Source organism: Triturus cristatus, chromosome 4_2 (assembly GCF_964204655.1).
Source record: "Triturus cristatus chromosome 4_2, aTriCri1.1, whole genome shotgun sequence".
Lineage (NCBI taxonomy): Eukaryota > Metazoa > Chordata > Amphibia > Caudata > Salamandridae > Triturus > Triturus cristatus.
Genome location: NC_140586.1, coordinates 776,014,260 through 776,031,008, shown reverse-complemented (window position 1 = coordinate 776,031,008; position 16,749 = coordinate 776,014,260). Strand labels below are relative to the sequence as shown.

The 16,749-nt window shown below is 44.1% G+C and overlaps 1 protein-coding gene across 1 annotated transcript in view; it reads right to left on the bottom strand.

Moving 5' to 3' along the window:
* Positions 1–16,749, bottom strand: part of STIL (STIL centriolar assembly protein) — a 310,496-nt gene that overhangs the window by 207,065 nt on the left and 86,682 nt on the right. The window contains exon 8 of the mRNA XM_085602678.1: positions 15,009–15,095. Coding sequence (XP_085458804.1) covers positions 15,009–15,095 — 87 coding nt within the window. The remainder of the gene's footprint in view (positions 1–15,008; positions 15,096–16,749) is intronic.

The following is a 16,749-nucleotide window of genomic DNA, read 5'->3' as shown; positions in this document are numbered from 1 at the left end:
GGTACAGGAGCATGAGCCCTGTGCCCCTACAGTACCCAGGTCCATTCATGAGCACTAAGTGCAGTGCTGCCATTTAAGAGTATATGGTGCTGGGAGACAGTCAACATGAACTCCACAGCACATTAAACCCACACTGATGCCAGTGCAGGATTTAATGTACAATGCACGACAGACGGCATCTTATAGATGCCCCCTGAACCTAACCTACAATCCACGTCTGGTCTGAGAGGCTGCCACACAGCAGACATGTTGCTGGACCCCTGGGTAGAGAGCCATCCGCTCTCCCGGGCCTGCAACAATGCACATCCTGGGCGAGGTGCTAGGTCTCCTCCCCCAGGATGGGCAAAGGGAAGCTTCAAAGGCATGCCGCCTTTGTGAGCTTCTCCAGGCCACTTGCTGCACCCAACAAGTGGCCCCTACTGGTTCCCAACCCCCCCACTCTGGCGGGAAGACTGTCCGGAAACCCCAAGGAAGGACAGGGGGTGTGCCAGCCTCTGCCAACCCCACCCCTCAGGTGGGGGAGGCGAGGTGAATAACGTCCCCGGGCTCTCGCCATCTGGAAGATGGGGAGCCCTGCCCAATCAGGACTAGGCCACTGCCCCCCTACCACAGGAGAGGGTCAGGATAGGGGGGGTGTACCCACCCCAGGGCAGGGACCCAGTGGTCCCTGCCCTTTACCTACCTGTAACGCCACTAAAGTTAGTATTTAGGGGCACCCTGAACCTTCCTTCCTTAGATTCCAGATTCCGAAACAGCAAAGAAGATAAAATAGAAAGAAGACCTGCTGTGCAGCTGCTAAGAAGAGGAAGACACCAACTGCTTTGGCCCCAGCCCTACCGGCCTGTCGACCCTCGAACCTGCTCCTGCTAAATCCAGGCTCCTCCTGTGGCCAGCAACCTCACAAACCCCAGAGGACCTAGCTACCTTGTGACTCTGAGCATATGGGACTCCCACGAGCAGTGGCTCTGCTCAAAGCAAGTATCTAACGCCTGGCATCAGCCAGGAACCGCGAACCCTGCACACTCTGCACCCGCCAAGCCTGGCCTGTACTGGAGTGGACAGACCACGAGGACGTCCACCCAGCGACTGTGACCCCGAATCCGGCACCCAAGGACCCACCTCGACGCCTGCAGCCTCAGAACCAGGGACCCCCCCAACCGCGATCAATAGAGGGTAAGATTTCCTGACACCAAAAGTCACCCCTGCACCCAGAGCCCTGCGGCCCCCTGTGCCAGACTCCTGGGTACCTACCTATCCTCCAACTACCCAACTTACCTCTTGATGTGGTGGTCACACCTGAAGAATCTTAGTCCCCGAGCTTTCAGCCTTTGTTCATCCTTGAGCTTTTCCATTCCAATCCATTGAGCGCCCGAAGGCTCAAAAGCACCCTGCACCCAGCCGCCCGAGTGGCCCTGGCAGTGCAACTTCTACTCCTACCTACGTCTCCATTTGCCCTGAGCAAGTGACCAGGAGCCCAGCTCTCACAGCCGCCTGGCCTGCTAGTCAGCAGCCACCAACAAAGGGCCCCCTGTCTCCCATAGGATAACATTGGACCTAACTCATTCTGCACCCGGCTGCCCCTGTGCCGCTGAGGGTGTAACAACTGTACTTGCCTGACCCTGGGAGACCCCAGAGTCTGTGTCCGGAACAATAACTCTGCCAGTCGAGTACTTACCCAAAAGCCGATGACTCACTTTTCTTACATAGGGTAACATTGACTGGTTTCTTCTGAAATTTCTTTTAAGTGTGGAGTTTCTAAACTTTAAAATATTCACCTAAAATCAACCGAGTAACGAAAACGGAAATACTTACCTGCTATTAGGAGAGATCCCAGTGCTGGATCTTGGTGCCCAGCACTGACCCTGAAAAGTACTCACAACCGTACTTGCCACTAACTCAATTTTCTTCCATAGGAAACCATTGACTGTTTTTCTGTGAAATTTCATCTAAGTGTCGATTTTTGCAAACTACAAATATTCTTTAAAAATCGTACCAACTGTAAAAACTTAATTACTTCCCTGTTTTAGATAGATGTCCCAGTACTGAGCCCAGGAGCCCAGCACTGGATTACAAAAGTAACGAGAACATACTTTACCCGCAACTTGAATTTTCTTCCATAGGAAACCATTGACTATTTTCCTGTGAAATTTCTTCTAAGTGTTGATTTTGCAAAACTTATACATATTCGTTAAAAATTGCCTGTATAACTTAAAACGCAGTTTCTCAACTGCTTACAGGTGGTACACTAGTGCTGGATCCAGGATCCAACACTGACCTAGAAAAAGTAAGCATAACCCCACTTACCTGCTAAGTGAATTTCCTCCCATAGGATAACATTGGTAATTTGATCAGTAAAACTTCTAAGTGTCAACTTTTAAAATAGCAAAATATTGCTTAAAAATCACAACAGTAACTAAAACGTATTTACTCGTTTCCAGGAACTGTCCCAGGAATGAATCTAGGATCCAGTCGTGGAGTTAGAAAAGTAATCCTTAAAGTAATCAATTGCATACAACTTAAAATTCCCATTGAGCTCAATGTATTATTGTGTTTGAAATTGTGTTGCCTAGTGCAACAAACTAACTATTGCATTCCAAGTCAATTGCCTTTTGCAAAGTATTTAACTAAAGCATCTCATTCTGACAAAGTATATTTTTATACCTATTGTTGGTTCTAAAATAAAACAACCATATATTTTTTATATACAAACAATTGGCCTAGAGTTCAGTTCTTGAGTGTGTGAGACCATTTGCTGACGGAGTGTGTACAACAAATGCTTTACACGGTCCTCTGATACTGCCTTACTGCGCGACCAAGCTACCACTTTAGAGAGTAAGGTTATATCTAACTTTAGTCTCTGCCAAACCTCTGGGGACTGTGGACTCTATACACACTGTACCTATTTGGGAACAGTATATAATAGAGCCACTTTCCTACAGATACGGATCTACTTTCTCTCTGGCCAGTTTATAAGTGACCAACTTTATTTAGTGGGATGAACCAGATCGTGTGACGTGATAGAAACACGATCACACAAAATGGTAAAGCAACCGTGATCTCTCCATCTTCAGAAAATTAAATGGGCAGCAGGCCAGCAGTTGAGAGTTAATCGGATGTTGGAATCAAATTAATCATCTGATATCACATGGCAACGATGGGTGGTAAAATGCCAGCATGTATCCGCTTGGATTTCGGGAGCCTTAGGACCTGAATTTCTTCTATAAAGGTTGGTGGGATCTATGCAAGCTTTTGCTTCTGACCTCTGCCAATCATCTGCATCTGAATGTTCATTTTACAATTTTAGTGAGATTAAATTATTTTTGTTTATTTACCACGTGGATTTATCTTAAAAAAAAAAAAAATTAAGAAAAACTTATTTGTATAGGGGCATGTTGGTCAAACCCCACACAAACCTTTAGGCCTCTGAAGAAAGAAGGAATGTATGTCTATTTCGAAGATACCACGCACAAACCATCTTCGGGAAGCTGTTGAGTGATTGGTAACTTGAAGCTATATTTAATTTTCTTTTAACAAAATTCCATGAATTTTCCCAAAAGCAAGCAAGCAATTGTAAGGTAGTTTTAAGAACTGCAATCAACATAGTGTGTTGAAGAACCATTTCTCCATGTTTAGTAGTAAAATAGTTCCCTCTTCTGGCACGTTTAACAACTGCAGGCGTTTGCGTCAGTAGATTAGCGAGGTCTTTGCAAAGACTATCTACTCCAGGGCCTTCCTAATAAGTAGTGAATCTGCTTGGCAAAATGGGGGAATAGCGCTCCTGAAACCTGCAGTCCGGATGCTTCGCTGCCAGAGTGAGAAGTCGTGATAACAAGCATTTGCAATGCATTAGGTCTCACATTTACGAGAGTTTCGTAAATGCGACAACTATTGCATTACAAATGCTTGTTTATAAAAAACTCCCACGCGGCACTTTAACAGTGGCCGCGCTCCTTTCCTAAGACGAGCGGTGTGTAAAGAAAGGGGCGCGGCCACCATTAATGTGAAGCGCAGTATGGGGCGCGTTTACAAAACAAATTATTTGTCTGTCAAGTTGACAAACGTGCTTTTTTTTTTGTAAAAGTGCCCCTTGCCGCGCATTCACTTTAATGGAGGTCACGGCCCTTTCCTTAGACTCTGCTCATTTAAGGAAAGGGGCGCGGCCACCATTAAAGTCTAAGTGCGACATGGGGTAATTTAAAAATAAAGAATTTAATAAAAAGCAAAAATAAAATTGAAAATGCACAAAAACCATGCTCAAAAAGCATGCACCCGCATTTGGCGAAGCACATAAAGCAAAGGTTTGGCCCCACTATCAGCGTGGCATGTCGTGCAATGTAAAAAAAAATAAGTGTTGCAGGCAGGACACGCTCTTTCGCAACAGGAGGCACGTGAAAACCATTAAACTAAATAGTTCTTGGAGGCTGTAATTACAGGCTACCGAGCAACAATACATGTTAAAGGGGGTGTCCTCATGGGAGGTTACAAAATGAGACATGGTGGTACTAATGAGGGCTACTTAGCCTATTGACCAATGAAAAGCCACAGTTTCCAAAGGACAATAACACAAGCCAACGAAAAATATGGGCAGAGAGTAGGCAGAGCTTCTAGCCCATACCCGAATACAGCATGCCTTGCAGAGCAGGGCATGCGCTGTCGAGGCTCGACCTAAAAATTTGTCTCTCCAAAACATTCATCTGTTTTCCAAAATGCCGTTCCAACAATTTTACTTACATTTTATATAAGTCTCATGGGTTTCTTTCAGCCTTCCCTATATTTCACTCCTCCAAAAGTTCATAAATACCCCTCCTCTTCATACAGAGGTTGTGTTACAATACATACACCCTGTTTCCTGGATGCAGAAAACTCTTCACCACATATAGCTACTGAATAGGAGTCAAATAATTTCTTCCATCTTGGCCAGGGTAAGATTGTATCACCAGCATCAGGCAAAATTGTGATGCTTGAGTCATTCCAGTCACAGCCATTTCTGTTTAAAACAGTTAAGTAAAATAATAAGTCAAATAAGTAAATAACAATTACCAAATACAATAATCTAAAATAACAGACCACCTGAAGCTTCTTACTCCTCTAATGCAATGAATAATTTGAAAATGTTGTGTAAATCCAGAACAGTGTATTTACTCGATGTTGCCCTTGCAATCGCTCCTGTGTCCTCAGTAAAAGTTGACAGAGATGCTTGCTGCTCCAATCCTTAAAAGCTGATATAAACAGGGCCCACATATGCGTAACATATTTACAATAGGGCAGAAAAAATAGGGTCTTCAATTTTGATGAAAGTCCCAGAACCCTTTGGGCTAGATCAGGAGTGTCAAACTTTGTCTTCAATGAGAGCTACTTCTGATCATCCTGAGCTATAAACAAATTTGATAATTGTGGGAACAGTAACTACTCCTGATAACATGACAGTAGTGACCACGCCACAATAGCAGATCAATAGTGATCATCCCAGCGCTTCAGACCAGCAGAATTGTCAGGACAAGCATTATCATTGTGAATGCCTAAACTGGAGTGATAAAATAACAACCTGAAACAGCAAGTACTCTCTGGTACAAAGGACAAGACCACAGCAATCTTCCTAACTCAAACTGAAGAATTATACAAAAATCAGCTTTAAACGCTTTCAAACGTCTATTTTTTAAATCAAATACGACTTTTCTTTTTGACTAAACAAACTCACTTTTCTAAAGAAAAGCTTGTCTTAGTCTGAAAGAAGCACACGTTATTATTAATTACTTAAATATACAGATGCCTCACAAAGAGTCTCTTCCCTAGATGGCCAGGTATTACGATCAAATGACATAGATATCTATAATAATCCAAAGAATGCCTAAAATATGGCAGTAATGTCCACCATTATGCCAGGCCCACTGTTGTGCCAAGGTTACACATAATAATGACCAGGGTGAACACAATATTTCACTATTGGCCACCATTATACCAGGGATGGCTACAACTCGTTCCATGATGGTCACAACATATAAAAAATGGCTGACAGTTTCCCACAGAAGACCAGACTACCTAAAATATGTGAAGGGTGGCAGCTATTATCTCACGGTCACAGTTCTGCCAGGATTGGACACAATAGTGCCAGAGAGGAACCTCTTATGATGGAGGGGCACCAAAAACATATGGTGATCGCGGATACCCTGCTTAGCTTCTTAGGAGCAACACCATCTGTCGGGGAGGAATACAATGCCAGGCACTAAGGAATATACGCATACAGAAATGTGTACACATGCATACACACCGAAGCATGTGCATTCAACACACAATTGTGCACTCATGCATTATCCAGGCCTTGGAAAGGAGAGTGTTTCTTAACGGTCTCCACTGTAAATCCTCCGTCTCCTCAGCTCCTGGTCTGCTGATGCACTCAAATCACTCACCTTGACTCTGGCGTCTCTACTCCAACATTTTAGTGACTCCACTCTGGTTACTGCGGGGACGGTCATTTCCCCCATTTGTTGTTGCCATTAAGAGGAGGCAGCCATAGCGAAGTCTACGACTGGCATCTAGTTAATTTTAGATTCAATTTCTGTGATAGTGTCCATAATAACACCATCTCAACTTTAAATGCTCCTTCATTAAGCCGATTGAGTCCACTCGAAGCAAAGATATATAGTATGAGTGAGGAGCCGGCCTTCTGATTAAGCGTGCCATGCTAGGGTGAACTGAGGGCTTTGCGTCCTTTATGTAAACAAACAGGACATACTGACAAGGAGAGTAATATGCACACCTGAATGAGGGTTTCTTCATTTTCCTTCCTTATTTGCTTTTCACTGGACTATCAATTGTGGTTATACATTGATAAATGTGAAGAGATTGCCTTGCGCAGAGAGCCAACAGGTAGCTTTGCATAGACAGCATTGCACAGACAGACCTTCAAGCTACCTCACACCATCAGCCCTAGTGACATTTGTGTGTAAACGTGGCCTTGTGCACCAATGCTCGTGAAGCCCTAAGCCCTCTCTGGTATCCTTGCACACTTCTAGCAATAAAGAAAACTTTGCGCTCTGCCAGTCAAGCAGACGGCAAGCACTCGTCAATACCAGCCATAGCCCCTTTGCAGGCACAGAGCTTGCCAGTCACGCATAATACCAGCCATGAAACGTTGACTGTGACAACGCCCTTGCACTATAGCAATCATGCTGCTTTCTAGCCCTGCGCTTCCAGTCAGTCTTACAAAGAGACAGGCCTTTAGGCAGCCTCATTCCTGCTAGCCTAGCGTATTGCATGTTCTGCGTGGTCTGTCCACTGTAAACCATGACTGACAGTTTTGAAAACATCTAAGCGCTTTCCTGCAGACTTTTTGAAAGCCCTCCACATTGGGCATGTAAATGACTACGTAAACAAACTATGTGAAAAACAGCGCCTGAATAGCACTATGACCTCTTGGCTTTCTAGACAATAGCGCTTTGACCTCATACTTTTTTGCAGTTCTATTTATATAGCTCGAATTCGACCCGAACGCTTAATAGGAGCACTAGTTACATTATACAAGGACGCATGCATTTTTTTGGGAGGGTCGGGAAGATTAAGTAATTTGCCCAGAATCACAGGATGATACTTAAATTTTGCCACACAAAAATATATATCCATGAAAGCAGAGTGCTTTTGGCTATTTAAAAACTTCAGTAAGAATGTACGGTGCTGCACATAACCTGGGACCTGCATAGGATCACAGCACATAGCGAATGAAGAGAACTTATTACGCAAGAGTTTTAGCAACATTTCCTTCTTTTGTGATCATTCTAAAGCGCTATTATCTCTGCTGAAGAAGCAATTCGTTGAATGAGGGATGGCTATTCATCAAATGTAGGGAGCCAGCCACAAATAAACAGGGAAGCAACAATGCAACTTTGAGCAGCTGCGCAATGGGCGGTGTAGGTTAGCCACTGCTGTCACAGGCTCATACAAAGTGGTGCGAATTGTTTTAACATTCAAATGTATCACAACCCTACCTAATACTTTCACTCGAAAGCAGCATTGTGGAACTTAAGTGCACAGCGAGAAATCATGTTGCTTTAATTTCTAGGAGTTTGTTTTGAGGAAACACTGATGTTAACCTCACAATCTGGAGAGAGAAACCAGAGTGCGCACTTTACCTACCGCCCCAAGAAAAACAGGTTTCTTCTTTTTCTTCGCTTCCAACTCTAACCATCGCCAGCCAGAGAAAGAATTGGGAAAACTGGGTTTGTTGTGATGAACAGGCTAGGGCACCGCATTGGGAGTGTCAGTCTGACTGCACCTCCCGTTAAACTCCTGCGATTGGTTGTAACGAGCAGCACGGCCACACAATACTCAAGAGAACAACCCCGCAGCACCAGAAAAGATCGCCGAACTGCGACAGAAAACACTGCTCAGCCGCAAGGGGACCGACACCCCAAAACTGTGTGTCCTGAAACTTTGTACGCTGGAAACCTGCCGCCAGCAGCTTTTTCTGGCAAAAACAAGCATTTACAATGCAATAGGACTCTCATTTACGCGAGACCTATTGCAATGCAAACGGAAGTCATCACGGACAACGGGGGAGGCACGGACAACAGGAGTGCAGGCGGGGGAAGAGGGAGAACAGGGCAAGAAGGCACGGACAACGGGAGTATGGGCGGAGGAAGGGGGTGAGAAGGCACGGACAACGGGAGGGAGGGGTGTAGAAAAGGCAGTAGAACCACATTAAAGAAAAATAGTGCTCACAATCTAAATAACACATACCATGTAACACTCGCAGTAAGGGGGCCAGTAGTCATGGGAGGATACAAGTGGTGACATGGCCGTCATAAGGAGGGACTAAAACACCTATGAACAAATCCGAAGGCCGCATTTATAAAGGACAAAAACACAAGCCAATAAAAAAATATGGGAAGGGGAGTGGGCAGGGCTTCCCTCACATACTGAACTACCACAGATCTACCTTAGAGCAGTGCTTGCGCACGTACTCTAGGCTCAACCTAAAAACAGCCCATGAAGTCTGTTCTTCAGCCATTTTGATGCTACGCTTCTACAGACCAGCTGTGATGGGTGGGGAACAGCACTGCACAACGAGGGCAGCAACAGTGTTTGAGGGGAAGAAGTAGAACACAAGGCAAAGCTAGAAAGGAGGTACTTAGTAATAAAAGAAAAATATAGTTTCCTAAATGTGAGCAGTGGAAGGATTCAAGTCAGCCACTCAAAAGAATCATAAAGAAGCTTTGCTCATGGTGGAGAGACAACAACAAGAGGAGGAAGGCTACTGGCAAAAAGCAAGCAAAAGTGTGGCAAAACCAACCAAAGGCAAGCAACGGCTGAATTGTAAGCCCAATGTAAGCTTAAAATTTATCTTTCACGATCAGGCAGCTCGTGCTCTCTAGTAGGCCATACTCCGGGCCACTAGAATTATGCTGATTGGAGGGTCAAGTTATGCATCAGGGTTGAGTAAATTATGAGGCATAAAAAAGGCTAATTATGCGGCATTGTGCTGCACATTTTGTGATAGATTTACTACATCATTTTGTCAGTTTTAAGCTGGTTAACAGTGTCTGGGTATTAGTTGAACCTCATTAGTACCAGTTTAACATCAAAATATAGCAATAAGTATCATAAAGGTGACCAGTCAAACTGTGCAAAGGGCCTGCCACTGTGCGGCAACACGTGTTTCTGCATTTTTACTAACTTTTGAAATGTTTGAGATAGGAAAAAATTTCTTGCTAGAATCTGCAGATTATGCAGCAAATGTACAATTATGCAAAATCCGCCGCACGATTGCATAATTCCATTGGCCCTGGCCATACCTAAAAAGTAATTAAGAATTATAAATTAGAGGGTAAAAAAACAACCTAACTGACAACAATGTTGATCAAAGGCAGGCAGATGAAGGATGTTCATGGTGGGACCCTACCAAATACATAGTTTTCTACAAATGGCCTACTCGCTTACAAATGTTTGGGCAGGTGTTTCGGTGATTAATTTGCTGGTGCCTGTCCAATCGTTCAATAAAACACATACTGGGGAAACAGTCAATGTTAATAGTTCATATCTAAGAGTTCAGATTTGTCACAGAAATCCCCACCATATCTCTAATGGAGGTAAAGCCTCAAGCTGTCAACAACAAAGGTGTAGTCAATACATACATATACACACTTCGAGGATGAACCTGTTCGTCCTGAATATTTGACATACAAATGCTGAGTGCGGAAAAATCTCAGAAATTTAAGTAAGCGTTGATTAAAAAAAAAAAAAAAAAAAAAAAAAAAAAAAGATAAAAGCAAACAGAAGGAATGGAAGAAAAGTTGATACGACTGCCAGTAAAAAGATGACCATCAAGCTCTCAAGTGAGAATAAGCTAATCAAGAAAGAAGTGCCTAGTATACAGTTGAAAGAAGCTATAGTACATTCTACATTTCATTTTTTTATAAAAGATTTAGATACAAAAAATATAAAATCCTGTGTGTTTTTGGGGCGTAATCTTGGGAGTGGGTTGTTCTATAGTGGTACAAATAACATGTGGCAGCTTTTTTTTTTTTTTTTTTTTTAAAGAGTAGATACGGCTACCCCAACATTCTGCATTGGGAATAATTCAATGGCACATGTGTATACAAATGTGAAGAATCTATTTCCCAAAACTGCTCTATTAATCATAATCCAGGATAGTTAATTGCAGTGTTTTGCCAGGAGATGGGTAACTATCCCCAGTCTCAAATACTGGCTCCCTTTCAGAAACAAATAGCTTTCCTGCAGTATATACCAAATGAACAAGTTACACACCTTCGGTAACACATTATCTGGTAGATACAATATCTAGCTGCAGATTACTTACCTTTGAATTTCCTAGGCATCAAGACTAGAAACATTTGCGTGAGCAGTACCCTTGTGCGCCCTTGGGGGCTCCGTTCGGTTCCACACAGCATCATTTGTGCCGGATGGGACGTCGGTCACCTATAGAGGAGTCACCCAGGTGTGGGGGCTCCAGTTACTTTTTACGACTTTCCACACCAGAAACGCAGAGAATGAAGTGAACTGACTAGTATGTATCCAAACTAGGGCCCTAAAAAGAAAGCAATCCTACTCCTAAAAGTGTGTCCACAGGGAGGCAAGGGTGGTCTGTAAAGAAACTTAAGATAGATATGGTCTCTACCAGATAATGCTTTACCAAAGGTAAGTAACTTGTTCATCTGATAAGAGACTTCTAGCTGCAGATTCTTTACCTTAGAATATATACCAAAGCAGTGGGCTGCGGACAAATTGACTTTACTAAGAAGTCCCGCAGGCCTGAACAGGTGAAGTGCCCGATCCTGCGGACCAGACTGTCCAGGTAGTAGTGCTTGGCCAACGTGTGCAGGGATGCCCACATTACTGCCTGGCAGATGACCAGCACTAGAACGCCAGGAGCCAGCGCCGTGGTTGTAGCTTTTCCTTTGGTGTAATAGGCCTGCAAGCCCACAGGAGGCTGCTTTTTACCCAGGGCGTAGCAGATCTGGATACAGAAAATGGCCCAGCGCAAAAGGGTCTGTTTCTGAACTGCTCAACGTTTTTTAGCTCCTACGTAGCCAACAAAGAGTTGGTCGCCTACCCAGAACTCTTTTGTACGGTTAAGGTAGAACCACAATGCTCTTTTCGGGTCCAGATGGTAGAGTCGTTCCTCCTCTTTAGAGAAACGTGGAGGAGCATAAAAAGGTGGGCAGGGTGAGAGATTGTCCCAAATGGAATGGGGGGCACCACCCTGTCTGGGAATACCATAAGATAGGGAGGCTTGGATGATAAAGCCTGCAGCCCACTCACACTCCTGTCAGATGTGATTTCCACTAGAAAGGCTGTCTTGATGGTAAGCAGCTGAAGGGGACAACCGTGAAGTGACTCAGAGAGCACACATGAGATAAGTGAGAACCAGGTTCAGATCTCACCGAGGCATGATGAAGGGCGAAGGGGGAAATATACATGTACAAGCCTTTTCAGAAACCTATTTCCAATAGGGGACTTAAATAAAGAGGGTTGGTCAGGCAGTCGCAAGAAAGCAGACTGCCAAGGAGTTGGTGGAGGAGGACTTCTGGCTACCATTCCCACAGGATCAAGATGCACTACGTTCACGTCCTCACACAACTTGCGAAGCCTGCGCAGGAAGGTGGCTGGGATATGGCTGATGCGGTTAAAAGCCTCTTCCATAGCAGCGAAAGACAGACTGGGAGCGAGGGGTCACTGTGAGAACTAAGGGCTTGGCCATAGCCAGCGCATCCTTGAAGTGTCCCACTCTGCCTTCTCTCTGAAGAGATGAGTCCCATAAAGGGCATACCCAGAAATGACAGATGTTCTCAGCCAGGCGTGACACCATAAGCTACAGTCGATTAAACCACTCTGCCCAGCGAGTAAGTCATATCCAGACCACAACTAGTGGTGAACTTTGCTGCATCCCTCCCATCTTTTACTGCTTGTGAGGATGGCCAGAGCCTCCTCTGGGACATGTAGCAGCACTAGCACAACAGTTTCCCATAAGGTATGGGAGTAACAGCCCAAAAAGCATGCTGTGTTTACCGACTGCAATGCTAGGCTGGTGAAAGAAAACATCTTCCCAAGTGTGTCTAGCCTCTTGGATTCTCGGTCTGAGGGAGTGGCAGGGAATGCGCCATCTGAGGTCGAGGATTGGACTACCAGGCTCTCAGGGGTGAGGTGCTGGCTGAGTAAACTAGGATCACACAGGGCAAGGCGATGGCAGCAGGCAATTGTCCTGTTCACAGGAGCGCCTATCACGTCCTAGAAGGACATCAGTCAGTGCTTCTTTAAAGGGCAATTGGGGTTCCGATGAGGAAGCCATAGGCTGAAGAACTTCGGTCAAGACGTTAGTCTTGAACACCACAAAGTGAAGTCAGAGGTCAAGGACCTCCACTGCCCTCTTCACCACCATTGCATAAGATTCTCCCTTCTCCATAGCCAAAGTAGGTGGAGAGAGCAAACGAGAATCTGGTAGTGCCCAGTCCACTAGCCTTTGCTAGTTCCGCATACCAGTCCAAATTCTCACCAGGGTAACTGGTGTTTTAAAGGATCCAGTGACCCCTCTCCACTCTTGCCCCATGCCAGTCTGCTCTTCAAAAAGATCAGGCAACAACCAAGGAAGACTGGTCCGGTCTACGCCGGAATCGGCGTTGATTGATGCTGTTCAGATTCCGAGTCGTCGGGGATGAGAATGGAGCTGGTGCCACCAGTGGGGGCATCAGCACCAGAGAAGGTTCCGTTGGCGCGACAGGTGTCGATCCGGAATTAGATCCATGAGACCCCCACCTGAGCCAAGGCCGGGAGCAGTCAGTGCAGAACCAGATGGGGCCTCCTCCGACCCAGTGGGGCCCGAAAGAGCAGCTAAGGGGTTGGCCCTTTCAAACATGCAGCACATGGTCTCGTAAAATTCAGCTTCCGGAAATGGAGGAAGGCACACAATCAAATCTGACAGCGGCTCTGCAGAACCTTACCTGAAACGATATTACCCACTCGTCTTATCAGCTGACAGACTAGGTAAAGTCAAAGTCCGTCTAGACCTTTTTGTGCTTCTTCCCAGAGTGTCCAGAGGATCTGGAGTGCGCCAAATAAGACTTGGAGCTCCAAGAGCGGTCCCGCAACCTTCTCCTCAATTGGGACCGAGACCTCCTGGGAGTCATGTTAGATGGCGTAGACTGCCGGGCCGCAAGCAGCTTTAGAGACCACTCCCTCAAAGCCTTCAGTGCCATGGCCCAGCAGTTCGAGCACAGCACAGTGTCGTGGTCGCGCTCGAGACACCATAAGCACAGAAGGTGCAGGTTGGTAACCAACATGGCACGTTGTCTTGAACCCTACCTTTCTAGATGACTTTCCCTCGACACACTAGAAAAAAAATCTTTGACAAACATCCAGAAAAGTCTGCCAAAACACAGAGGGGGGGGGGGGGGTCGCTCTTCTCCAAATCAGTGCTAACTAGTGTGGCAAGAAAAGAACTGAACTGACATCCAGGTGCCTGGCTGGCGGCTATAGGAGGTGACCACGATGCCACATCCAGTGCCAACAACGCCGCCACTGCACGGAACCGAACTAAACCACCGGACAGTGCACAGGGAGACTGCTAAGGCAAATTATTCCAGATCCAGTCAGATGCCTGGGAAATTAACAGGTAAGGAATCTGCAACTAGCAGTCTATCAGCTGCATGGCAAAAGAAGAATGGGAAAAAAATACTGTCATTGTTGCTTTTGTTAAAAAAAAATATATATATTTCAGCTATAAAAACAAGACTATTGTTTGCAAATTGCATTATAAATTCATTATCGAATTGTAGTTGGACTGCATTTTAATTCAGGAAATATTTGAGCATCCTGTAGAAGGAGGATATAAAGGATAAGAATCCAGTGATACAGTGTTGATGTTATTTAGAACTTTCACCAGAATACTTGCACTAACACATAAAGTAGTATTAAGATGTTGAATTTGAGAGACTGTTTGTGTATAGAGAATGAATAACATAACATGTATGATAGTATCTCAGAGAAGGAATGAGTTGCAAGATCTTAAATCATTTTGAAATATAAAATGAATTGTGCAATAAACTATTTTTTTAGTAATATAAAATACATTATTGTGATAATTATGGTAAGATAGGCAAGTGTGCATTTTCATATGCATAATACTGTCTTGATTCTGGTAATCTTATACCCTTCTGCCAATTTACAGTAATGACCCAGACGATGTTACAAGTGACAAACAATATTTTTGGTTTAGGAAAGTACACCTGTTTTGCAAAAGAAAGGCAATACAGATTTTAGAAGTGTAAAACTGTCAGCAACACACACTACACAACATTTATAGCCCTTGCTTTAGAAGCAGTTCAAAAGAAAAGCACAAACTATACATAGTATTAGGATCGTGGTTTAGAATTAGAACAGAAGCATACTGGATTTTGCATCGCTCATCGAAGTACAGGTTCGACTAAAAAAAGGGTTTAAGATGAGGTAAAAAGCTTTAGCATCATTAGATGAACTTTAACATATTTAAAACCACTTGCCTTTCTTGGAGTGAAGAACTGTAGAAGTAACGTAGACAACATGCCCACACCTGTGGACTATGGACATGTATAACTCCACTCAACCAACTAGACGGAAAGAAAAAGCAAGAGTCATTTGGTCAAAAACAATTCTTGTTCCATGTGTTTATTAATAAACAATTTTACACTATCCGCGCGCTACAATAACCCCTGGAAGGGAGCCCTAACAAAAGTATCCTTAATTGTCCAAATTATGACATTTACCCAATTAAAAGTATTGCTAAAAAGTGACGTAAGTGGACCATTTTGACAACAAAATGCACAGCTAAGATCAACATTACTTAATAGTATTCTAATAACCATTTTCTGAGAAAGTTATGAAATATAATTCCACCTACAGAGAGTTGGTGTGCAGAAGTGGCACCACAAAAAGGAATGGACTATTGCTGGTGTAAAATGTTTACCATAATGTCTACCACAAAGGTCAAATGTGCAAATTACTAAAGTCAACTCAATAAATCATTTCAGCAAAGATAGGAGCTAGCTTGATTTATCTAAAGGGGGACACACATGATCAGGGAAGGAAGCCTCTTAGGTGCTTCAGAACCAGTAGCTATATGACCCCACTCTTGAAGCTTAAGTAGGCATCACCAATGCAGGCACGTGTAATTTCTCTTTTAATACCTGCACCTACTAGCACAGCACCAATAGTTATTTTATTTTTAGAGCGAAGACTCACACCCCAGAGCATCTTGGTGTTGGGAAAAAACCTTGAGGAACGACACGGAATGGACCCCCTACTACAAGAGTATGATGAAAACTGGCAACCTGCAAGAATAACTTATCATTTCATATGAATGACCGAGTCAATGTATAGAGGGAGCAGGATAATAGAGGCTTGGGGAATGCTTGTAATAGGCTGGGCAGACAACGCAAATAGCCTTGAACTGAAATCTATTCTTGATTGGCAGCTAGTGGAGAGTATGGCAAGCATCCGAGACATGCACAGACTTCTTCATGCAAAAAAAAAAAAAATAATTTAAAAAATGCACAGACGTTTGAGTTCTGAGGCTTGGCAATTTGGTAGTCATGGGACGCAGAGGTTGAGGGTGTTCCCTCCCATAGCTTAGGTGAGAGAATACTGAAGTGCTGCTAGGGCGAGTCCAGCTGTTTTGACAAAAATGGAAAAGAAATCGCCCAGTGTTCTCAAAAGAGCAAAGCAGGACATGCAGGTTTTCTGGTATCTGGGTTTTGAGAGTTACAAACTCAGATTCCTCTTTTTTACTTCCTTCTCCAGGGTCCAAAGTGTGCCCAAGCAGGAAGACCAAATTGTTTTGTTCAAGATTATGGATTGTCCCCAACCGGAAGAATTTTCATTTTGCCTCCATTCAGCTTCAGAAAATCTAATCCTGAACTGCAGGGAGGCAGTTCTGAAGAGGTAGCACAGGGTCAGAAGCAGTTTTATAAAGTTTAAGAAGGATTTGGGTTGTCAACAGCATGACACCTGCAAAAAACGCACACTCCTGTTCAGATTTAGAAGAATTGAAGATACAGAACACCTCTGAGGCACATCATATTTTAATGGACACTTTATGGACAGGAATGGAGACTAATTTAATCTGGCCTGAATGGAAGAAAACTAATTCAGCGCTAACCCAGTAAGGCCAATCCTATTCAGAACGTTGATGAAAATATTGGTACACCACATTGAAGACAGAGGACAGGTCAAGCAGCAAAAAGCCAATGAGGACACCCAGAACCC